Consider the following 24,772-nt stretch of genomic DNA (forward strand, 5'->3'; position numbering starts at 1 on the left):
TCATGAATACCATGAGTAAAATGTCATTGATTTCAAATGCTTATGTCAACAACAATATTAGACAGCCTGATATTGTTAAGATTTTAACACAAGGTTTTTCCGGTGTTTTAAGAAACTGGTGGGATAAACACCTAACCAGAGATGCTAAGGAATCCATTCAGAACGCTGTCAAGTGTAATGATGAAGGATTTCCTATTTTTGATGAATCCATTGGCTCTGCTCAGCCTGATGGAGTTAATACTTTGATTTATACAATTTTAAAGCATTTCATTGGTACTCCGTCTGATATAACCAGTCGTATCAGCGACCAGTTAAACAATCTTAGATGTCATCAGATGTCTGATTACAGATGGTACCAAGATGTTTTTATTTCAAAGGTAATGCTTCGTGACGACAGTCAAAAGCCTTACTGGAAGGAGAAATATATTGATGGTTTACCTCGCTTATTTGCTTATAAAGTGAAGGATGAACTTACTGTTGCTGGGTCTCTGAATTACGACGCATACACTTATGGTGATATATGCGCAGTAATAAAGAAACTTGGTATTAGTATGTGTAATGATCAAAGAATGCTCCGAGAGCAGATGAGAAATAGCAAGAAAGCCAAATACGAAATGGGAACATTTTGTGAACAATTTGGACTTCCTGCTATAGCTCCCTCTAAAAGGAGACAAAAGTTTTCTAAACCTCACAGGGACATCAGGAGAAAACCCCGTGATGAATTTTACAAGAAAACTTATAAAAAACCATTTTCTAAGCCATTTTCTAAGAAAAAGAATTCCAAAGAATCTTCTGAAGGAAAATGTTATATCTGTGGCAAGAAAGGGCATTTTGCTAGTAAATGTCCCCAGAAAGCCAAAACAGATAAAAAACTTAAGAAAAAGCTTAACCAGTTAAATATTGGTAACAATGATAAAGAAGAACTATTTCGACTCCTAGAAATAGTCTCATCTTCATCATCTGATACCCTTGAGTTCAGCTCTAGTGATTCAGAATATCACTCAGAATCTGAAACTCCTGCTATTTCTGGTCCTAAGCTAGGTTGCAATTGTAATGACACTTGTTGCCAGATGAAAGGAAAGACAATCCATGTCTTATCCAAATCTGAAGAACAAGAAAATCTATTGCTAACCCTGATTTCTCAAATTACAAATCCTGAGCTAAAAGAAGAATATCTTCTTAAGCTAAAGAGACTTCTGGGTCGTCAAGAGCCAGAACCTTCAAAACCCAGGATTAGTTTTCAAGAAACCTTGGAGAGATTTCAAAAGAAAAAACCCAAGGATATTTCTACAAATGATTTGCAACACGAAATAAATCTTGTTAAAAAAGAAATCGTTGAACTCAGATCTGAGGTTAACAACCTTAAGTCTGAAAATGAGATTTTAAAACAAGAATTTTTAGTGTTCAAAATTGATAAACAACTTGATCAGGACATCCCTTCTGATAATGAGCAAACGAACAACTCTGGTTCTAGCCAACACGAGTTAGCTGCTGATAACCAGATCTGTTTAATCCATCATACCATTCCTCCGAAATGGTTTTCAAGGGTTACTATTGTAGTTGCCCATGATTTTCAATTTTCTGTTGTTGCTATGATTGATTCCGGATCAGACCTGAATTGTATTCAGGAAGGACTCATTCCTAGTAAATATTTTGAAAAATCTTCTGAGCGATTGTTTTCTGCAAATGGTTCTAAAATGCAAATTACTTTTGAACTTAACAACGCTCATGTTTGCCAAAATAATGTTTGTTTTAAAATCCCTTCTGTTTTAGTCAGAAACATGTCTGACAAAGTGATTTTAGGCATTCCTTTTATTTCGGCTTTATATCCCTTCTTGACTGAAAAGGATGGTATCACTACCGACCCTTTTGGTCAAAAAGTTAAATTCAAATTTGCATCTCGTCAAGAGATTGATCAAGATAAAGGTTTGAAATCTTTACTTTTTGCAAAACAAAAACATCTGAATTTCCTCAAACAGGAAATAAGATACAAAAAGATTTCTGATCATTTATCTTCCCCAATTTTAATTTCAAAAATTGATGATTTTAACAAGCGTCTTGTTTTTGATGTTTGTTCTGATTTACCAAATGCTTTTTGGCATAGGAAGAAACACATCGTTTCTCTTCCCTATATCAAAAATTTTGATGAACGCACAATCCCCACTAAAGCCAGACCGATTCAAATGAATAGTCAGACTTTAGAGTTTTGTAAACTGGAGATTAGCGACCTGATGAAAAAAGGCATAATTAGAGAGAGTAAGTCCCCCTGGTCTTGCCCAGCCTTTTATGTCAAGAAAAAAGCTGAACTAGAGAGAGGTGTCCCTCGTCTAGTCATTAATTACAAACCTTTGAACAAAGTTTTGCAGTGGATTAGGTACCCTATTCCCAACAAAAATGACTTAATTCATAGGTTGACTGATGCGGTTGTGTTTTCCAAATTTGACCTCAAGTCCGGGTTTTGGCAAATCCAGATAGCTGAGTCAGATAGGTACAAAACAGCCTTTGTTACTCCCTTTGGTCATTACGAATGGAATGTGATGCCATTCGGTCTCAAAAATGCCCCCAGTGAGTTTCAACATATCATGAACGATATCTTCAACTCGTTCACTGCTTTCACCATCGTCTACATAGATGATGTTCTTGTCTTCTCAAAATCTATTGATGAACATTGGAAACATTTAAATTCGTTTCTTGACATCATTAGATTCAATGGTCTTGTCGTTTCCGCGAAGAAGATCAAATTGTTTCAAACCAAGATCAGATTCCTTGGTTATGATATTGCTGAAGGTAAAATCAGGCCCATCCAAAGAGCCATTGATTTTGCTGATAAATTTCCTGATGTCATTCTTGACAAAAACCAGTTACAGAGATTCTTAGGATCTCTTAACTATGTTGCTGATTTCTACAAGGATATGAGGAAACAATGTCGTCCTTTGTTCAAAAGACTTCTTTCTAATCCTCCTCCTTGGACAGAAATACATACTAAAATAGTGAGGAAAATCAAAGCACATGTTAAAACTTTGCCGTGCCTTGGTATCCCCACTTCTGATTCATTCAAAATAGTTGAAACAGATGCCTCAAACATTGGTTATGGTGGCATTCTGAAACAAATTGTTTCACCAGGTTCTTCTGAACAAATTGTTCGATTCCATTCTGGAACCTGGAACCCTGCACAAGAAAAATATAGTACTATTAAACAGGAAATATTATCCATAGTACTATGTATTTCTAAATTTCAATCTGATTTATTAAATAAGAAGTTTTTACTTCGCATTGATTGCATGAGTGCTAAATTTGTTTTAGAACAAGATGTTCAAAACATTGCATCAAAACACATTTTTGCACGATGGCAAAGTATTTTAAGTGTTTTTGATTTTGATATTGAATACATCAAAGGCACTGATAATTCTATCCCTGATTTTCTTACCAGAGAATTCTTGCAGACATCCAACCATGAGCGTCAGCAAAAAGAAAGGAAAAGAAAAACAGAGAGTGAACCCCCCACCTCCAATACCTAGTATAAAACTCATCAAGAATGAGTCTAGGACATCTACTATTCCTGCGCCCAGTGCCCCTTCAACGGCATTGGATATTACCAATAGGTTTACACCTCTTGGTACAATTGTGCAACCGTCGACCTTCGCGTCTACGGTTTCTACCCCTTTTGATCCATATGCGAAAGCAATTGCATCAAAAGGACCTGCTCTAATTACTCCTCAGTTTTTCCTCCCAAAAGGAAATTCTTTGTACATGAAGAAGCCAATTTTGACCCATCTGTTCCATATAGAACCCTGTCGTTCTAATGTCACAGACCCATTCAAAATAGCCTCTTCCTATTTCCCAACCAATTTCCACTGGATACCTGAAGATTCCTCTAAAAATCTTCAATATTATTCCAGTATCCTAATTCTCACCAACTCTCTTATCATTAAACCCATTTATGATAAGAATGACTCCACCAAATTAATCTATCACAGTGCTTATATCTTACGAGTTATTACAGAAGAAGAATGGGCCACAAACCCATCTACCCTCAAAAAACTCCATGACTCTGCACTGAGTTATAATTATTTTGATTACATAACTGCCTGGAGACGCTTCATGTTTTTTCAGGTACCTGATATGAGCCATTCATGGTTCTTTAATTTTGATAAAAGATTCAAAGGAACTTTCCCTTACTGGTTTCTCCAATGGTGGGACCTATTCGGACTAATTCCTGAAAATCTCCCTGAGCAGCTCGCCAGAGCTTTTGAATTTTACAAGAAATTTGCTGGTACAAAACTGAACCGGCATAATCAGATGTTCCCTCCTGAGCTCCAATTTTGTAAGACCTACAAACTACCGTGGATCTTCAAATGGACTTATGAGAGAAATGCCAATTTGCTGGATCGTGCTTATTTCACAAAATGGTGGGATAGGTATGGTTATACTGAAAAAGTAATTGACCAGATGATTAAGGACTTCCCCCAAGCCGCTCCTGATCTAGCGGACAAAAAGGAATTTCCTGCAATTACGTCTGGTATAGTAATACCTGAATACCCCCTGGTAATTCAGGCCCCTGATTCACCAACAGTTTCATCAAGAGGAAAAACTACCAGTTCATCCTCTAAGAAATCTTCTAAGTCTGTCAAAGATAATATCCTCAGCAGACTCGGGAAAAAAGATTTATTGAAATTGCTGGAACAACAACTGTCGAAGTCTACAAGTGATAATTCTGAAGAAAACTCAGAAGCATCATCAGAGGCTTCATACAGTAATATATTTGGTCATGATTCGGAAGGCATTCCAAAGCTAGAAGATGATTGACTACTACTTGAGTTCAAAGAAGACCGATACAGTCCTCTTTGAAGATAATTGACACTCTGCGCCATAATCAGCCGCCCCTAGAGACAGCTGGACGTCACAGAGTGGACCGAATCCTAATTTGTCGTCTTATGCCCAAAGCAGCCGCCTACAAAGACAGCTGGAGGACAGAATGATGACACCCCTGTGCCCCGTGCCTAAACAGTTCCCACTGTGCATTCACGGGTTTTACTTTAATGATTGTAAACAGGAACTCCTTGTGTTATAAAAGGAGAACCTCATTGCTGAGATAGTCAGAGCTCATTTTAGAACTCACTCGAGAGAAACCCTTAATCCTCTCAACCTTGTTCTAGACTCTCCCTATCTACCCAATACTTGTAAGTGCAAATCTGCACTACCAACTGCTGCCTTGTAATTACTTTAAGCTTGTTTATTTTAATAAAGCTTATATGTTTATTACAATTGATTTTGCATCTGCATACATGCATATGGACGGTCTAACCGCCTATTTATTTTGTGCTTGCATAATTTAATTATTGTGCAATATATCTTCCATCCTTCTTCTCTTTCTCTGATCTTCTGCTGATCTTCCTCCCCTTCCTTCTCTTCTTCTTCGGTCAGGCTCCGCCCTTTCCTTCTTCTCGCTGTCTTATATATATATATATTTATATATATATCGTCTACTAAAAACCAAACTGAAAATCAACCATATCAGTTTCGTTTCGGTCCAAAATCAAAACCGAACAAATATGGTTTTTAGGAGACGATACCGATCGAAACTAGTCGATGAAGGGTGGTAAAACCGGCCAGTATAATTTTGGCTCGTTGTTTTCGGCTCATCGGCATTCCCATCAGTTCATATCACATACAAATTTCTCAACCAAGTAACTAACAATCGGATTCAAACAATTTCAGGCAATCAAAACATTCCCCAATGCCAATAACATAGAAATGCCAAAAACAATACATCCCGAGAGAGAGATGATGAGACTTGAGAGGGAGTTGAGAGATTTGAGACTAGAGTCGATTGAGAGGAAGATGTGCAATCTGTGAGGGAGACGAGAAATCTGAGAGGGAGATAAGAGATCTGAGCGCCTGAAAGGGAGAGAGAGGGCCGAGGGAGATGAGAAGTTGAGAACCAAAGAGTTAAGGCGGAACTGAAGAAAAGAATTGTGAAAATGAAGTGTGGAAGAGGGGGGGGGGGGGGTGGTTGGGGGTTAAGGTTGAATCCCTAGCCCAAACGGTGTCGTTTTCATATTATTTTTTTTGCAAAAATGAGAACTTAAAACGACACCGTTTCACTGAAATATGTGAAACAACGTTGTTTATACACATGTAAATATAAAAAAATATATATTATATATAATCGATCGGTTTGCTGGTTCAAATCGGAACCGAACCGGCCAATCACGATTTTAGCTAATATCTACTGCCGACCGACCGGTTCTTTGCCGATTTCGGTCGGTTTCATGCTCTGGCACCCGGTCTGAGTCAGTGCCATCGTGCCAACCAGTTTTCTCAATTTTTGTACAACCCTACTTCCTAATATCCATTTACTACTCTTTTTATTTTTTTATTTTTATTTTTTTTTTTACTTAATGGTTAAGGAAGTGATTATTAGTGAAGTTGTATATATTTTTTTAATTTTTTCTTAATTATTAAAGATGTTAAAAAAATACTTAAGAGAAAATAATAAAAAAATAAAAATTTCAAATACGCTATAGAGTAATAAAAAGGTGGTAAGAGAGTAGTAAGCCTTCAAACTAATTTATATGGTGCCTTCAAGAATATACATACACCTACTCTATTATAATAAGTAGCTATCTAATTGTGAATATTAACTTTTGTTGTTTTTCCGTTAAGTCTTGTTTTACCAAAAAGTCCTTAAAGCCCTTGACCATTTGACGTGTAGTTTCATTGTAAAATTTAATAAAGAATCTTGTTTTACCAAAAGGTTCTTAAGACCCTTGACTATTTGACATGTAGCTCCCTTGTAGAATTTAATGAAGGATCATATTTAACCAAAAGACCCTTAATAGTCCCCTTGGGGCACATGAATTGACGTCTCTTTTTCACGTCCTTTTTGTTCTGGCAGTTTACTCATGTTTCAATTTTTTTAAATAAAAAATTAATAATATATTATTATTATATAGAGTAAATAGATAATCCAATATGGATGCAGACTAATGCTCATACTTTGCTGAAGTTTAGATTTTTTTTAATCTTTATTTTTTGTCTTTCTTTAACCTTGTATTTTTTTTCCCAGACAAATAAGTTACTGACTTTTTTACCTTTTTATTTTTAATTTTTTTAATCATTATGTCAAATGCACCTCGGGACTAACACACCCGCCCGGGACTAACACACCCGAGACTGTTCCGTAGTATATATAAAAAAGTAAAAGACCCTTTACATTAATAAATTAATATTATTCGGAAACTAATTTGCAGTTGAAGAATATGAATTCAAAGATTTTGAGCTTCTTTAGACTGAACTAATCTCTCTATGAGCGGGGTATCGAACTCCCAGAATTATATTTGTTCTTGACCCTCTAATACATTGTCAGCCTGAGCTCCTGTTAGAGGAGTACCATAACTTTTTCCGGCAAATCAATATCTTCTCCTTCTCGATGCCATACTCGGTGTCTTCTTTATGGCAACCCCATCTCATCTCCTTGGCACTCGAGGCAACAGCATCCACAAAATAACTGGATTCCCGAATCATTGCATACCCGTTGGGTCGCAGGATCCGATCCATCTCCAGGAGCACACGTTTCATATCACATCTGCTAGAGTATAAGCAACATGAGTCATAAGCAACATTGGTATTCTACTAATAATTTTTCCTTTAGATGAATCAAGTGTTCTATGCATCAATTAATCAAGACTGTTTTGATTTGTTGCTCTCATATATAAGCTACAGTGCACCCAAAACTGCAAAAAGGTATCATCATCTAAGAAATACCCACCTAGTTCGTTGCAATAAAAGTATTTGGTTAGCACCTTTACCTGTGGCTTTCAGCAGTAAAGAGGCTATCAAGGTGAAGGAGATCATATGTTCGAGGATATGTTGAGAATGCTTCACACCTAGCAACCAGAAATTGAACACTCAACATCACACACTATTCAGTCACAAAGAAGGCACTTGGTATGCTATCAATGCCACAGAGAAAGCTTGACAAATTCCAAAATTAATAAAAAAAAATATTACCAATCATGATAAGTTCCAATGAGACCCCGGTCAAAGACCACAGCAAGTGTATTGGGAGCATAGGATGAGACCACATTCATGACCCACAAGGGATCATCAACTAAAGCCGCAGCAAAACCTCCATAAGCTGTATTCATGTCCATTACATTTCGTATCTTATTAGTCCCAATGGCAGGGAGCAACTTTTTGTAGTGCTTCACTCGCGCATTCCACATACTGTCATCATGCTTGAAAGCACTAGCGCTCCCACGATGAATAATTGAAATCCGTTCAGGAGCAATACGCAACCGCTCAGGCCATTTAGGGATGGACCCCAATGCAGATTTCTTATGGTTTGGATTTGGAACAACAACACAAGGGCGAAGTGGAGTGTACCATGCTGAATCTGGCTCAATGCTATCATCACATTTAGGTGGGTAGGCATCTGGATTTTCCAGCCGAATGTAGCAACTACTGTCTGAAGATTTCTGCCAAACAGCAATGTCATCTTTTTTGTTGTAAAGTTTGAAGCACATAGAAGTTAGCAGCTTCTGCAACTTTTGGTAATCCGATCTCTGCTCTTTCACAGTAGTGTTCCATCCTCGCCAGCGACGTTCATAGTTAACAGGTGGGCCAGACAAGACCCAGAAACCTCCAGGACGAAGTATGCGTTGTATTTCAAGGAGGTAAATTCCACCTGAAAGCAGGAAATGTCCATTGTGGAAAGAAAGCAAGGTTAACACCTCCCAGAGAAGAAAAAAGAAGTCAGCAATTTTTTTTTCCCTAATACCTTATGAATATTGTAAAAAGCAATTCCTAACACCGAGGTGTGGAGGAGAATTTAATACCACCACCTCCCATCTAAATTAGTGAAGAAAGAAGAAACTCAGGCCACATGAAAAGCAACTCAGAAATTCCTAACAATCTGCCTTATGAACTGTTGGTGCACAAAAATAAAACCTGGCGATTAGCAAATGTTAGAAAATTACAGAAAATTAAATTGCATACTCTTAACTGAATATACAGTACGATCAGAAAGAGCGACATGCTATTTGCCAATAAAAGAGGTAAAAAATGAATAATTGCTGATCTAGTAGATAGAGCACATAAAGCACTCTAATTAGATCATATTTTTTTTGATAAGTACTCTAATTAGATCATATGACAAGCATTCTCACCCAAAGTTCCAAAAAGGAAAAACCAAGCATGAAAAGAACTTGTATGTGGCTACTCAATTGTCTACTTTGGACTCGATTAAGTTTTTTAGATTTTTAAACAGAAATTGCCAGAAAATGTTCACAGTATGAGAGAAGAATTACCAAAATCTGTCCATGGGATAAGGCACCTTGAGCAATGAGCCATATCAAATGACTTTGAGGGGAACGGAAGTCGTTGTGTAGAAATTATGCCAAGGATTGCTGGAATTCCACGTTCCAGTGCAAACTGGACTTGAGCTTCATGATTATCTCTTGGGGCAAGAGAAACTGTTAGAATCCCACGATCTAACAAATCACCACCCCAGCTTGCAACCTGAAATTTTAGTCAATTACACAAATTAATTGGCCTAGCTTTTGCGGCGTAAAAAATATTTATGACTTCCACTACCTCTCATTGGGAATATACAGTACTACAAACAGGTGAACATGTCTCGAATATGGATAAAACATATATCAACAAATATATATACAAATGAATGACTAGTAGAAAGGACCAAAAAAAAATTGGAAGTTAGTTTCTGCAATCAGTGACTTAAATGAAAGATGAGCACCACCTCATGATGAACAGTGAAGATAAGCACATTTCCCCCTTAAAAATCTCGTTTACTTTCAATCAGATGAATTCCATGAACAAATGAGAAGATCAATGTGTCACTCACCCCGCACCCAGTGTCAACGGCAGTTCGAATAGTTCCATCTTTCATCTCTGGGATCAGATCTTGCATCAGATCAACATATGCACCAACACCTGTAGGGAACATAGTACCCCCACCAGGAAAAAGGAACTTATCCCCTTCTTTCCTGAGCCAATTCTGATTTGATTTCTGCTTGTTAATCCAATTATATGGTACATTTCTGTAAGGTCCACATGATTAATTCAATGAAGCACCATAATTAGATATCTGAACCATGTGACTTAAAGTTAGAAAGGCACTTAAATTAATAATAAAAAGATCTTATACCTGTACCAACATTCATCCCTGCTCTTTGGCCATTTAATTGGCGGCTTATACCCATCGGGGGGTGGAATCAAACATTCCTTCCTTTCAAATACTGGAGGGCAGTGGCGTTCCATGAAACTAAGCCGATGAACACCGTACTTCTTCCACCTCTGTACAAATAAACTTGAATCATAAGTAAGGGAATTTAATACTATAAAGCCTTGTCCTAAATCCCAACAGCACAAGAACATGAAAATTAGCAGTACCCTTGGATCTGTGCACGGAGTGTAGTCTTGATAGTCACTGCTGCATTCAGGAAACTCAACGTGTTTATTTTGAAGAGGAGTAACTATCGATACCTTGGGAGATTGGACATCACTTGCAACATTCTTAGTGTCAAACCTGCTCTTCTCAGAACAAAATATCCCACCAAGATAAAAGGAACATCCGCATAGCACCAAAAACATGATTGACATGGGGACAAGCCTCAAACTTTTGTCCCCTTGGGGAGCTGGTTTTCCATCTTTATGCTTCATGATCCTTGAAGTCGTAAGCTATCTGCACAAATGCAAGGGAAAAAAGTTGTAAGTAAACCAAGACTGGATATTTTTCTAAGACTATTTGAGAATGCTAATAATCCACCTCCCCCAACTCAGTAAATCTCGGTCATTCAGCCATATATAAAACAGAGGCATTCCTTGTTTTTGTATCCTTATTATTAAAGAAATCAGAACCATTCCTCAATTCCCAAATTATATATTCTATCCGCACTTGAAAGTCAAAGGAAATGAAGAACACTTAGTACCTTGCAAGAGCCACTAAAAACACACGCGCACAAAATGAAAAAAAGGAAGGAAAAAATGCTACAACTTCACGTAAAACGTGTGTATTAATAATGTGTTCGACTGAGCAAAACCCATCTACAACGTGGAAAGCAAAAGGCAAGATGTTTACTTTGGTGAGAAGTTAAAGTCCCCAGTAGAGTACTGTAGCACTCAGATCGATGAACAGGACTCAATTTTCAAGGAAAGATCCAGTTTATGCATGCAAATTGTCCTCAATCACCCCCGAAGAAGAGATTGCCAAGAAAAAAAAAGTAGGAGAGAGATTTAGGTGGACATTAAAAAAAAAAAAAAAAACAGAACTCTCAACATAATCAACGAAAATCTCGGAATGATTATCCAATTGTCAATACTCAATACCAATCTCTAAAACGACTTGGGTAGGCTGAAACTACCAGATCTTAACAGTACTTTTTAGAGCCTGTTTGGATTGAGTTTGAAAGCTTAAAAAGTGCTTTTAACTATTTAAAAGTTCTTTTAAAGAAAAAATGATATGTTTAATAAATTTATAAGAAGTGCTTTAATCATCTAAAAAAACTGAAAGTCTACCATTTTAAAAAGCACCAAATTGAAGCTTTTATAGAAAAGCTCATGCAGATAACTATATATTTTTAAAAAATTAATGTAACTAACTTTAAAAGTGCTCTAGATACATGTTTATCAAACAGTAAATAACTTTTGAACTATAAAGCTTATTATTTAAGTTATAAGCTATAAGTCTTAAAATTATAAGTTATATTTCTCACTACAATCTCAAACATGCACTTAATATCAAATAAACCAAAAAGTACGTTTGAGGAAAAACATCATTTTCTTAAACGCGTTTTTTCAGATAATGTGAAACGTAATTCGAATTTCAAAATGACTGTCAATGGGTGAAAATAGTCATACAACTTTCAGATAATTACAATTTTTAAAATTTAAAAGATATGATCATAATTTTTTTAAAAAACAAATAATCTTCATTTCTACCTTAGATTGTACTTTTTTAATTTGTTTCTAAACAAATGTAACATATTTAAAAGTGTTTTAAACATATGATTACCACCAAATAATAAATCACTGTTTAGTAATAGAACTTATTATTTAAGCTATATTTTCCACCACAATCCAAACATGCAATAAGTATAAAAAGTCGAAAAAGAAGCACTGGATCTTACCCCAGACCATGAAAAGCAAAAAGGAAATAAAATAGAAAGTGAATCATGTAGTTTAATAATTTCTTGAAACATAAGAAAGTTTCCATGATTTTATCGTCACTGCTTGCCAATCAGCTGCTTTTCTTTTGAATCATCAATGGCTGTATGACCTCAAGAAAGGAACATGAGATTAAAATAAAAAGTAAAAAGGCAAAAGCACGTAGTCCCATTGCATATCGATCAAAGTATAGCATGAAAATCATCCATATGTTGCTGAAACAGAGCGAGACAGCGCAGAAGCAGAACAAAGTAACTGATGTAGACTTTTATGTGTAGAAAATGTTTTCCTTTCCAAAATACCCGTCCAGTAATTATCAAAACTAAAGCATGTATACCATTCAGAATTAGAAAATCAAAAGAGAAAAATAGGATCTGCAGCGAAAATGCAGATCCATTAAGCAATTGAAAGAAAACCCATGAAGGAGGCATGCATTTATGTCCTAAAGAAAACCATATACATCTGAAATGAAAACGGAAAAGGACGGATAGAAGTTAATTAGAGTATCAATTGGATGATAGTATCTGAGGAGATCTGAAAGAGAATGAAGAAAAGCAAGAAACAAATTACAAAAGAACAGTGAGGGAACTAGGGAACAGTAACACAGTACAAGTTGAGGGAGATGATGATGAGAGAGAGAGCGAGAGAGAGATGATCGGCGAGTATGTACCTCTATCTATCTCTTTCTCTCTGTCTGTGTATAGCCTCTCTTTTTACTTTGCTTCCAAAATCCAGAGAGAAAGCTATGGCTGTCCGGATTCCGGAACACACACCCCTCTCTCTCTCTCTCTCTCTCTGCGTGAACAAGAGAGAAAAACCTTGAATACAATATTATGCGATAACTGTACTGGGATATCTAGTTGTCTTAAAAAACTATTACCTCCTTGCCTTCAATAGATTTTCTTTTACTTGATTAATATCTTCTCGGTTCTCGAAAAAACAAGAAAAAGGGTAAAATACTGTAGAAATCTCTTACACTCACTTTAAAGTTTTGTCCTTTTTTTTTTTGCCCTTTCCTTCTGGGTGAATCTACATCGATTCACGTAAAGGTCCATACTGAATGCCGAATGGTTTTTCAGGTATTCCACTCTGGTTTGCTCAAGCGACTCAAGCTTCTGTTGCCATTACTCTCTATCTTTAATCCTTACTTAGAAAAGAAAAGAACGATCATTTGCACAACCACCTCAACAACACCCAGAAAAGAATACGTAATGGGATTTTTTCTAAGGTATTTTTTACTTTTGTGTGGCTGTGTGTATATATGTATATATCTCGTATTATTTATAAATGAAAAATATTAGACTCTAACTTATTTTATTATTTTATTTTATTACGAGAAGATAATATTATTCATCAATTTTTATTTTTACTTAATAATAAATATATAAAAAATATTTAAAAGTAATAAAAATAACATATTTTTAAAATATATAATAAAAATGAGATATAAACGTAGTGCTTAATATTAGTGAAAAGAGAAATATTTTAGTTATAAAGAATTTGTACAAAAATAAATTTCATAAAGTGATGTAGTTTGATGTGATATCTCAAATTATAAAAATACTTTTATAATAAAATTGATTGAAATGATCACATGACGAAACCACGTCAACTTATAAATTTACTTTTATGTAAAGCACTTCTTAAGTGGGAATACTCAGTGAACCATGCACGACGATGCACCCAAAGCTGAAGATGTTACAAGTCAAAGGTGCCATGAGTTGAAACTTAAAAGTTAAAAGAGTCAAGATACAACTCATGAGATGGTGGTTGAATTGATGAAAGGGCATGGATTCTAAGTTGTCTTGGACATAGCTTTCGGATTCGTCAAAAGGGCCATGCCCTTGTCTTTAAATCAAAAGGAACACACTCAACAAATTTATTTATTATAACTCTTTGTAACATGGATAGTGTCCCATATTTTTTTTTCTTTTTTTCTTCTAATAGCTCATTTGGACACTTTGAGTGTTTCAGAATTCTATAAATAGTAATAAAATTATTTGAGTTAAAATATTTTATTAAGTTTTAGAAAATAAGAGAGATAAAAAGTATAATAAAAATATTATAAAGTTAAAAATCTTTTTGAATATAATTTTTATTTTAAATTTTATAAAAATTGTATTGATTTTTATATTTTATTTTGAAGTTTGTAAAAGTCGTATTAGTTTTTGTATTTGGATAATGATTAAATAATAATTAGATAAACAAAAGTGAAATATTTAATATAAGTAATATTTTAAAATTAAATTACGAGAAGTTTTGAGAATGTGGAAATCTTGTTTGATCTCTATATCCAATCTTTCCATCTGCATCCAAGACATTCGCAGAAGTTTGGATCGTTCTATTCTGCCCTGCTAATAACGTGACATAATTTGTCACATTCCTCAGCCAAATTGTGGGTGTAATTTGTGTGTATTTATGTATATTACAAAAATACAATCGGACAGGATATGATATGATCAGCCAAATGCACATAAACCATGCAGTACACGTACGCCCACTCTCCCCGTAAAGACAAACATGGCGGTCCCTACGACTAAAATGAACGTCGCTAAAGTTAAGACGTCCGGCAATATATAATATTATCATTTGTTAGGAGAAGTTACGGTAAAAAGAATGATATATATATATATATATATGATGTATTACCTCATATTTTATCAGTTTGCGAATCTACGAGTTTGTTTTTATGATATTTTTTTAAATAAATAATTATTATATAAAAATATTTTATTTGAAAAAAGTTTTTATAAAATAAATTTATAAATTGACGTGATTTGATGTGTCATGTTAGATTGTAAAATTATTTTTATTATAAAATAAATCTAGCATATCATATAAAATCATGTCAGTTTATAGATTTTTTTTTTTTTTTTTTTTGTAAATGTAACACTTCTTATATATAGAATGAGCATGCATGAGATCAGCCAATGGAGAGGAGGACAAATCAAGATTTAAGTATCAAATTATGAATTAAGATTTTCTATAAAGTTTTTATTTTAAATATTTGTAAATTTAGAAAGCCATAAATATGGTGATGGTAAAACTCACAATATAAAATACTGTTTTAACAATAATATAAATTAAAAAAATGAAATAAAGTGAGATATATGCATGTATGTATTATCTCAGGTCTGGTTTCCTTTCAAAATTAAAATTTAAAATTTTGAAAATTTTAAAAATCTTTCATCTCATCATTACAAATTTTTTAAATTTTTACACAAAATAAAATAAATAATTTAATTTTTTTAAATCTTAAAATAAAAATAATATTAAAAAATATATTTTAATAATATTTTATTTAATTTTTTAATTTTAATTCATCTCTTCCCATCCATCTCTACAAAATAAAGGGAGCAACCTCTTTCCCAAGGTAGATAAAAGAATGTAAAAAAATGGAAATACGAAATAATATTATGGCAAATGGTACACATGAGTCATGACAATTGACAGGAAGACAGAGACTTTAATGGTTTTTCCAACACTTTTTTTTTTAACCACTCATTTCTTCAATTTTGGTGTTAAGAATTTAAAATATTAAAAATTAGAACAAAAAAATACGCGATTTTTCATGCTGAAAACTGTACGGAGAAAATTCCGATTTGTTTGTACGAATAAAAACAAAAACAATTGGCAGAACAAACTAAAAGAAGCAAGGAAACAAAAACATTTATTGGGATTCTCAAAATTGGACCACAATCATATGAATGAAATGCATGGCAAGTTTTTTTTATTTTTAATTTGAGTACTCATCACTCTTATACCATATATCTATTAAAAAGAAAATAAAAACAAATGTGTAGTATATGACTGCTAAATATAATTTTTCTTTTACCTTTTTAAGATTTGCTTTTAAATTAATTGATTGCGCACTTCTTTTAAAAAAATTATCAGATTTAAAATCAATATGAAAAAATTTATTTTTTAATAATAGGCTCTAACTTTTTTTTAAAAAAAATTGAGTGCATAAGAGTCACTTACTCTAAGATTGTAACTAACATTATTTAAAATATCCTATTGTTTAAAAAACAATGCTTCTACAAAGAATCGTAATAATAAAACATCCTATGACATAGAGGACCACCTCCCAACACTAATTTTTTTTTTTAATTTTATTTACCCTACAAATCTTTTTTTTTTTTTTTTTCCCTATGATCGGGTACATTCAACGCCATTTTCCATATAATTGTGGAGTGGGGGAAAAATAGAAATTACCAAAAAAATTATCATGGCCAACATTGATAATATTATATATTTAACCTTTAATATATCATGGCCAACTCACTTAATCTTACCAATTAGATCCTAACTAAGAGTTCACAATATTGTAATTTTTTAAAGTTTAGATTTCATAATTTCATATCCATTAAGATATCACAATATTGTAATTACACTTTACGTCACTAAAGTGTAATTATCTTTTATTTTTATAGTAATTATTGTATTTTTTTTCTGAGAAGAGGACGATGTGCCAGATTTTATTGGTAAACTCTCACTTATAGCGGATAAATACCGTAATTACATCTAAACATTTTGGGGTTTACAAGATAACTAAAAAAATATAAACTAAGATGAAAAGATTCTAAACCTAGCTACTCTTATACATAAACTATACAAATCCAACCTACATTCCATGAAACAAGGGATCCACAAAACCAAATATTTACATCTTAGATAAGGAAGACCAGTCCTTTCCAATCTTAAGTGGCCCTTAACCACAGAAGCAAGCAAACTATAAATACTGAACACACAAAGAATCTGAGTCTCACAAGCAGTTTTTGCTTTTTTGGATAAACCTAGGAATAATTAATAGCTCGTTTGGATATAGAGGTTTTCATCTCATCTCATTTAATTTCAACTAATAATCTCACTACTATTTACAAAATCATCTCAACTCATCTCATCTCACTATCCAAACAGTCCCTTGAGCATTTAATTACATGTTACACCTTCAAATTATCAGTAATTTTATAATTTTCAGCTTCCATTAAGATATGATATGAAAGCCATAATTATGCAATGTCACCCTTTTTTTTTAATTAATCTCAGTGTAATGTCTCAATTTTTATAGTATTTATAAAAAAAAATGTGGAATCTTAATTAATTAGTTTGAAAGCACAAAAACATAGTTAATTAATTACGTAACGTTTAAGAGGCAACTCAAGGTTTGCTTTTTCAAAACAACTGAGTTTCCTATATTATCAGAAGATTAACATTTTGTCAAACTGGTTTTGGAATATATTTCAAACAATGAAGATAAGTCGAGTATTTAGAACCAGCTGGATTTATTAATCTTCAACACTAAACCACAAGGGTAATGATCGATATCCTTACACCTCATTTACTATTGTTTTACTATTCAATTATTTTTTTTCTTTTTGTTATTTGAATCTGGATTAAAAATTTTAAAATATGACATTCTTGTATAATCTAGAAGAAAATAAATTCAATCAACCAACCAACGTGATCACGTAAATTAATTTAAAATAACTTCAATTTTATAAAAATTGACTCAAAGAGTAAAAGAAGATCAAGTTTTATAAATTTGAATTTATTTTTAATTAAATTACATGATTACGTAATTGATTGAATTTATTTTCTTCTAAATTATGTAAAAATATCGATTGAATGCATCTAGTTGAAATATGAATAGATAAAATTAAAAAATATTAGTATTTTTATTAGAAGTTATATGATTTTATATTTTTCTAATTAACCGGATGCATTCTGTAATTTTTAAACAGAAAAATATAGGTCAAATTGGAAGGTGACAAGGGTGTAAGAATTTTTGGAATTTACTATACAACAGTGTCTAACATATAATAATGTCAAGGAAGAAAAAGAGCATTCAGGTGGGCACACCTCGACCATCATCTCTTTTAACATGGCTTTCCAATCCAATTGCTTTCTCTCAATATATATATCTTACAATAAACTTGGATGATGGAGACCCATTTTTCTTCTTTCTAACATCATGTATAATAGCTCTCTCTTGGCCCCACGGAGGCCATAAGTTATAACCAACTTGCAGGGAGTTTTTTGTGCGTTTAGATATTGAACTGAGTTGAGTTGAATTAAAATGATAAAATATTATTAAAATATTATTTTTTAATACTATTATGATTTTAAAATTTTTAAAAAATTGAATTGTTTATTATATTTTGTGTTGAAATTTAAAAAAATTATACTGATGAGTTGAGATGAGTTTGATAACCAAACATAGCAATCAAATAGAATTGTACAATATGTACTTATACTTTTATTTATAATTTTAATTATAAAATTCATTTTGTTAGTTTTATTTTAAATTTTAAATTTTAAATTTCATAACTTTTAATATATTAATAACTGATACGTAGAGAACTAAATTTTTTTATAAGTTTTTCTTAAATATATATAGCATTTTTCCTTCAAATATTTTAAAGAAAAAAAGTCCTCTAATTTGATGGCTTCAAAAGAAATTTTAAGAGATTTAGATACTGAGTTGAGTTGAGATGAGATGAATTAAAATAAAAAATAAAATATTATTTTTAATATTATTATTATTTTAAAATTTAAAATTATTAAATTATTTATTCTATTTTACAAGAGAATTTATTTCAAAACGGATGTCTAATTTATAAAGTTGAATGATGTGACATGGTTGAGGGCCCTCCCGATGTGCAATTTAGCCAAAACGGTTTAGGAAGAGACAGATTGCTCATCTGCTCGACAGTAACGGGATAAGACATTCGTCATTCGTGTCCTTGACGCCTCTTTCTTTTGATCTATTAAAAAAAAATCATTTTTTTAAATTTTCTCATGCAATCATTTATCTTGTATTTTTATGATAAAAAAAAAAAAAATCGAAGTAGTTTTGGATTTGTAATAAAAATAATTTTTTTCACAAATTTAGATCTCATTTTGATACATAAACAGTTTTATCTCATCTCATCATTATAATTTTTTTAAAATTTTTACACAAAATATAATAAATAAATTAATTTTTTAAAATTTTAAAATAATAATAATATTAAAAAAATAATATTTTATTTTTTATTTAAAATCATTTCATCTCCCATGACTCTCTAAACGATCCTTGAATGTTGTTGGGCTTGGCTTTTGACTTTTGATTCTCGAGTTGGGTGAATAATTTCATTCATCTTAGAAGCTAGAATCCATTAGCTTGTATTGCTTTGCCAATTGTGCACTTGCAACCTAATAACTCGTAATCAAAATAGTCAGTTATCTGTGTAATCTATAAAATACAAAAAAACATTATTTGAAAAAATTTATTATATTTTTAAGTCGGTATGTAAAGTATATCATTCACATTATTTAAATTATAAGAATTGATTTGTAAGATTCAAATTTTAAAATTTATTTTTTAAATTAAATTATGTCATATAAACACCTTATTAGATGTGTTCTATACATCGACTTGATAATAAAATTTTACTTTGAAAAATGGGTTAATTTTTCAAAAGAAGTTTGATGACCATTAATAACAAGTAAATGATTTATTCAGTTCTGAACTACGTAAGTCTTGCTTACTTTAAAAAAAAATTAAAAAAAATATGTAATTCATATGAAAAAGTTAACTTTTTTTTAATCAATCCATTTTTTCAAATAGAGTGCATAGTATTTATATACCATAAGATTGTACCTAGTATTATTTTAATAATAAATAATAAATAAGCTTAACATAACTTAGAAGCCTACCAAAAAAAAAAAATGCTTAACATAACTAAGAAAATCAAGTTCTATTAAAATAATAATAATAATAATAATAATTATGGTTACCATCATTTTCAATGTCCCATTTTTTATTATTATCTTTTTGCATTTCTTTATATCAAATAATTGTATCAACCCATTTATTATTAAAAATAGAATAATACTAAATATATGTTTCAAATGTAATAGGCTTGTGTAAGCCTTCTATAAAAATGTGAGTTTTATAAAAAAAATTAAATTTTTTATACTTTTTTATAATAAAATTCATTTTTTTATAAAAAAATTTGTGTAAGACTTGCGCATTTGTATTTCTATACATCATTTCTCTTGAAAATAATTGTGGGGCTCCTCCCGACTTTGCTTAATTTAGACCGGCAATAGCAAGTGAGCTACGGGACATTTACCGGCTGAGCATGTAAGTTTTGGGCAGCCGAAACGTCCACAAATAATCCCGTACAGTGCGCGCGCGTCTGTGGCCTCCACACGACTTTCTAGATTCTGGCTGGGATTTTCCGGTCGATTCTCAGGTAAGTTTCGTTTTCACTTTTCATTCATTAGATCTCCGATTCCTTTTTCAAGAAACAGGTTTTTGAATGTGACGTTGATTCGATTCTTAACACAATTAATTCCCTGTTTTTTTTTTTTGGACGTAATTCCCTGCTTTTTGGAACTCTTTCAGAGACATTTTTCTTGTGAATTCTTGTGGATGCTTGATTTTTGCTTTGATTTTACATGTACATGCACGAGGCTTCTATTTCCTATTTCGTAATGCATTTTCGTGATTTTGTTATCCTATTAATTCTGTATTGCAAAGTTAAATGCGTATTAAGTCCTGTTACCACGCTTTCATTCTTTTGAGGTTTTTGTATAATTCGAAATATTATATGCACGTAAATCTGAAATTGAAATAGGGTTGTGAAATGGTGACAAATTCCTCCTATCGAAAGGTCTGGCTCCTGCTCTTGGTCATAAATATTGCTTATTGCTAGCTAATTATGACCGTATGACAAGTCCTCTTGCCAAAAGGTCTGGTTCCTGCTCTTGGTCATAAAAATTTCTGATTGCTAGTTAATAATTGCCGACTTCATACTCATTATTTGAGGGCCTTTCTTTTCCTGTCTGAACTCTAGGGTTTGTTTCCATGATGGTTTGGTGTCGCGAACGTTTTAGGCTATAGTAATCTTGGATTACTATGGTGATTGGCACTCTCTCATGCTATATAATTCTACAAGCTTATGTTGTTCAAAGTTACCTTAACAAGTAATTTTTAATTTTTTATATATTGACAAGTTAAAATCTGATGCAAGAGATGCCCAATCTCTCTCGTGATGTGACGATTATTAATTTGTTGAAAGTGAGTTAATGAGAGAGTTGCACTGATCTGTGTTGTTGACATACCATTGGAACCCAATAGTTGGAAAAAAATTATTTTAAACTTAATTCATTTACAAAATCTATGTGGTTGGAGAAAAACATAAATGAATTCAAATTCATTTCGTGTGTTTGAATCCCAACTAACCAACTTGAATGAATTGATTTTGGACTCACGTCAGTTGGACAAAAAATGAACATATTGAATCAAATTTGCTACAACTCCTATTTCATCTCCATTTAAATCTAGTCACTTTTTACTAAATCCCAAAAACCTCCCTACTTCATTACATTTATCAAAGGTATTCCATTTCTCTCTATGTATATTCCAAAAAAAACATTGAATTGCAAAACTAATTCAATTCATGTCAATAACAAATTTAATGCTAACCAACCAATTCAATTTCTTGTAGTTAACAAATTGAATTGTGACTTTGAATTGTTCATTTCTTCAAAATCGAATTGAATCGAATCAAATGCAATCGTGCCATGGATTAGTCTAAGGACTCTAAGCAGGATAATTTTTGTGATAATTGATTTTTTGTGCGTCATCATCTAGCACTCAGCCAATGATAAGGAACCATGGATATTTGAAAAAAATAAAGTTCATAAAAGCCACGGGTTGACAGAAAAATACAGGGTGTGGGTGCTTTCGGTCCTCATGTTGGTTGTGTTCTCTCTTCGTGGTTTTTACTGCATATATCGAAGTCGAGATGGTGAGATAATGCAGTAAATTAGGACAGATCAACCTTTGGAACAGCTGTACTACTTTAATATTGAGGATGGTAATTGCACTATAATTCATAAATTTTATAAATGGTTAATTGCAAAATCAGTACTTGAATTTTCACATTTTTACAATTCAAGGCCTCAGTTTTTAACTTTCGAAAAATTGATACCTGAACTTTAAAAAATGTGCAGTTAGATATCTCCGTCACTCTCCCGTTAGAAAATTAAGGGAGGATTGCAATGTGGCACCACGATGCCACGTGTCAGCCAATCAAAGACCGACACATGGCCTCCCGTTAGTTTTTTAACGGGAGATTGACGGAGGTACCTAATTGTGAGCTTCTTGAAGCTCATGTATCAATTTTGCCAAAGTTGAAAACTGAGGACTCAAATTATAAAAACATGAAAACCCTAGTATTGATTTTGCGATTAACCCATGTTATAATGGTAAGTTGTTAACCATATTATTAGCTTTATCGATTTGTTAATATGAGTGTTACAATTAACATGTTCTGTTATTTATATAGGATAGAATTTGTGTCAATTTTGTACCCAAACATGCAAATCTTTGTTGTCTCTAAAGTGTGATTTCGCTATGATTATTATCAACTGCAGAAATTAATTTTCTCTAACTACTGTTACTATTCTTTTTGACACATTTCATGCTCTTTGCAGGGAAATTGCTTTGAAAAGAGGAATACATGGATTTTTTTCTTAATGGAATGAATGATGAGGCATCTGAATGCCCCTTTAGTGAGAAGGAGATTAAAAAATGTCCATTTTTGAGGAATATCAACAAACCCACTTGCTTTTCCTTCTCTTCAGTGAATATCCTTGCTCCTGTGAGTTTGATCTCTTTTCCTTTTATGCCACTTTGCCATTTTTATTAAGTTTCTTATTAATCTTGACTACTAGATGCTGATGTGTCAATGTGATTAAATATTGATGTTGCTTGTGTTCTATGTTCTTCAGGGCTGGGGAGCCAAAGGCCCAATATTTGAAGATGGTCCCAATTTTGATATGGCATTTAGGCTCTTTCATGGGAAGGATGGGGTTGTCCCACTCTTGGGGAGATCTAACATTCATGGTGAGATTCCAGAAGCTGAGCCTGCACCTCAGTTCAACCCTTTAGCAGTGAAAGCGGCCACAATAAGTTTGTCGGCATTTGGTTTTGGAGGACCATTCAGCTTTGGTAACTTCTCTGAGAAACGAAAGCAGCAGAAGAAGTCTGAGCCATCCCGCGAAAGGGAACCCCCTTCTGAGGTAGATTAACATCCTTTTGCATGCCATTTTATTCTGAGAAATGGAGTGTTTTGGGGAAAAGAAAAACTGTACAAAATGGCATTTGTAATCAAGGTGGGTGCCTGCTTCTGTGTGGATGATAAAATCTGTTATGGGTTCCTAGATTTCAGGTTCAAAAATTAATTTATAATTTTATATCAAACAGTGATTTTCTTTTTAATGCTGTGGGAGGAAATATGATATAAATATGCTTCTTGGAATCATGCTCCTTGCTTTGAGATTCAAATAAAAATTTACTTGTTGTGAACCTGACCAACTGCTTTTTGTTTCTGATCAACCATGCAGAAAGGAAATTTATCAAACCACGAGGCGCTGGGAAATGAGTGGTTAAAAACAGGAAACTGCCCAATTGCCAAGTCCTACAGAGCAGTCAGCCATGTCCTTCCACTTGTGGCAACAGCACTTCGGCCACCACCTGGTATGAAGTTTAAATGCCCTCCAGCAGTAGTTGCTGCAAGGGCAGCCCTGGCCAGGACTGCCCTTGTTAAAACATTGCGCCCTCAGCCACTACCTGAAAAAATGCTAGTAATAGCTGTCTTAGGCATGGCTGCTAATGTGCCCTTGGGTGTATGGAGGGAGCATACTCAGAAGTTCTCACTATCTTGGTTTGCAGCAGTGCATGCGGCTGTGCCATTCATAGCCATGCTCAGGAAGTCTGTAATGATGCCCAAAACAGCTATGGCATTGACAATTGCAGCTTCTATCCTGGGGCAGGTTATTGGCTCAAGAGCTGAGCGGCTCCGGCTTAAAGGAGTGGCTGAGAGGGGAAGGGTAACAGCTCAAATAGAAACTGCAAATGAAGTCATAGGTTATGATTCCAGCCAGGTTGATGGCATCACAGGTGGTCATTGTGGTTCAGAAGGACTCAAGTACAGCACACTGCCTGTAAAAAATGACGGGCCAAGTTCATCGGCAAGTACGTGTTTCTGATTGTTACTTCGTGAGCTGGGTTTTGAATAAAATAAAGTGTGTTCAGTATTGCTGCCATGCAATGGAAGAAATGGAAGAATTGAACGTTAAAGATTTACCCTTTAGTAATACATGCTATTTAACTATAATATCTTGTGCTTGTGTGATATGGTGAGTGGTAATTTATGTGTATGTTCACCCAAATATCATTAAGAGAAGTGGTTTGACTTATCATAATAAGTTTATTTACTCATCATTCACACACACCACACATGACATTTATTTTTGTTATTTTTAATTTTTTTTTTTGGTTTTATTGTTACTAAACTAATTGAGTTCTACTCATTATCTATATATTACATATTTGATAAGAGAAAAAATTAAAAAATTAAAAAATTATGTGGCGTATGGTGAGATGATGATGAATAGAATTTTTCTAAAAATTATGCTCAGCGAGACAGATCTGACTCAGATCATAATGCAGAGCTACGGCAGATTTATTAGGCCTATAATCTTCGGCCTACATTTTTGTGAAGAAAAAGACTTCATGCGCATT

The 24,772-nt window shown here is 33.2% G+C and overlaps 2 protein-coding genes across 4 annotated transcripts; one reads left to right on the plus strand and one right to left on the minus strand.

The window, feature by feature from the left end:
* Positions 1-7,211: 7,211 nt before the first annotated feature.
* Positions 7,212-13,099, minus strand: LOC121234824 (probable methyltransferase PMT21). 2 transcript variants are annotated; one of them, XM_041130940.1, is made up of 8 exons: positions 12,860-13,099; positions 10,417-10,708; positions 10,172-10,320; positions 9,869-10,064; positions 9,312-9,522; positions 8,014-8,689; positions 7,812-7,889; positions 7,212-7,588 (listed from the first exon to the last, which is right to left on the minus strand). In XM_041130940.1, the coding sequence occupies exons 2-8, from the start codon at positions 10,684-10,686 to the stop codon at positions 7,366-7,368; spliced, it is 1,803 nt and encodes a 600-aa protein (XP_040986874.1). In that variant the 5' UTR covers positions 10,687-10,708; positions 12,860-13,099; the 3' UTR covers positions 7,212-7,365. The 2 variants fall into 2 exon arrangements, with proteins under 2 accessions (XP_040986874.1, XP_040986875.1); XM_041130941.1 differs by lacking the exon at positions 12,860-13,099 and adding an exon at positions 11,105-11,217.
* Positions 13,100-20,276: 7,177 nt separating this feature from the next.
* LOC121235095 lies at positions 20,277-24,365 on the plus strand. 2 transcript variants are annotated; one of them, XM_041131329.1, is made up of 5 exons: positions 20,295-20,432; positions 20,817-20,931; positions 22,681-22,847; positions 22,978-23,268; positions 23,593-24,365. In XM_041131329.1, exons 3-5 carry the CDS (start codon positions 22,707-22,709, stop codon positions 24,235-24,237), a joined length of 1,077 nt encoding a protein of 358 aa, XP_040987263.1. In that variant the 5' UTR covers positions 20,295-20,432; positions 20,817-20,931; positions 22,681-22,706; the 3' UTR covers positions 24,238-24,365. The 2 variants fall into 2 exon arrangements, with proteins under 2 accessions (XP_040987262.1, XP_040987263.1); XM_041131328.1 differs by lacking the exon at positions 20,817-20,931 and having other exon boundaries at positions 20,277-20,432.
* Positions 24,366-24,772: the final 407 nt, after the last annotated feature.

This window comes from Juglans microcarpa x Juglans regia, chromosome 6D, assembly GCF_004785595.1.
Source record: "Juglans microcarpa x Juglans regia isolate MS1-56 chromosome 6D, Jm3101_v1.0, whole genome shotgun sequence".
NCBI classification, from domain to species: Eukaryota; Viridiplantae; Streptophyta; class Magnoliopsida; order Fagales; family Juglandaceae; genus Juglans; species Juglans microcarpa x Juglans regia.

Coding starts and splice junctions, on each gene's coding strand:
- LOC121234824 (XM_041130940.1), bottom strand. CDS start 10,686: ATGAAGCATAAAGATGGAAAACCAGCTCCCCAAGGGGACAAAAGTTTG. Junction 10,065..10,171: donor AGGGATGAATGTTGGTACAG/GTATAAGATCTT, acceptor TGGACCTTACAG/AAATGTACCATATAATTGGA. Junction 9,523..9,868: donor CCGTTGACACTGGGTGCGGG/GTGAGTGACACA, acceptor CTAAAATTTCAG/GTTGCAAGCTGGGGTGGTGA.
- LOC121235095 (XM_041131328.1), top strand. CDS start 22,707: ATGGATTTTTTTCTTAATGGAATGAATGATGAGGCATCTGAATGCCCC. Junction 22,848..22,977: donor CAGTGAATATCCTTGCTCCT/GTGAGTTTGATC, acceptor TATGTTCTTCAG/GGCTGGGGAGCCAAAGGCCC. Junction 23,269..23,592: donor AAAGGGAACCCCCTTCTGAG/GTAGATTAACAT, acceptor TCAACCATGCAG/AAAGGAAATTTATCAAACCA.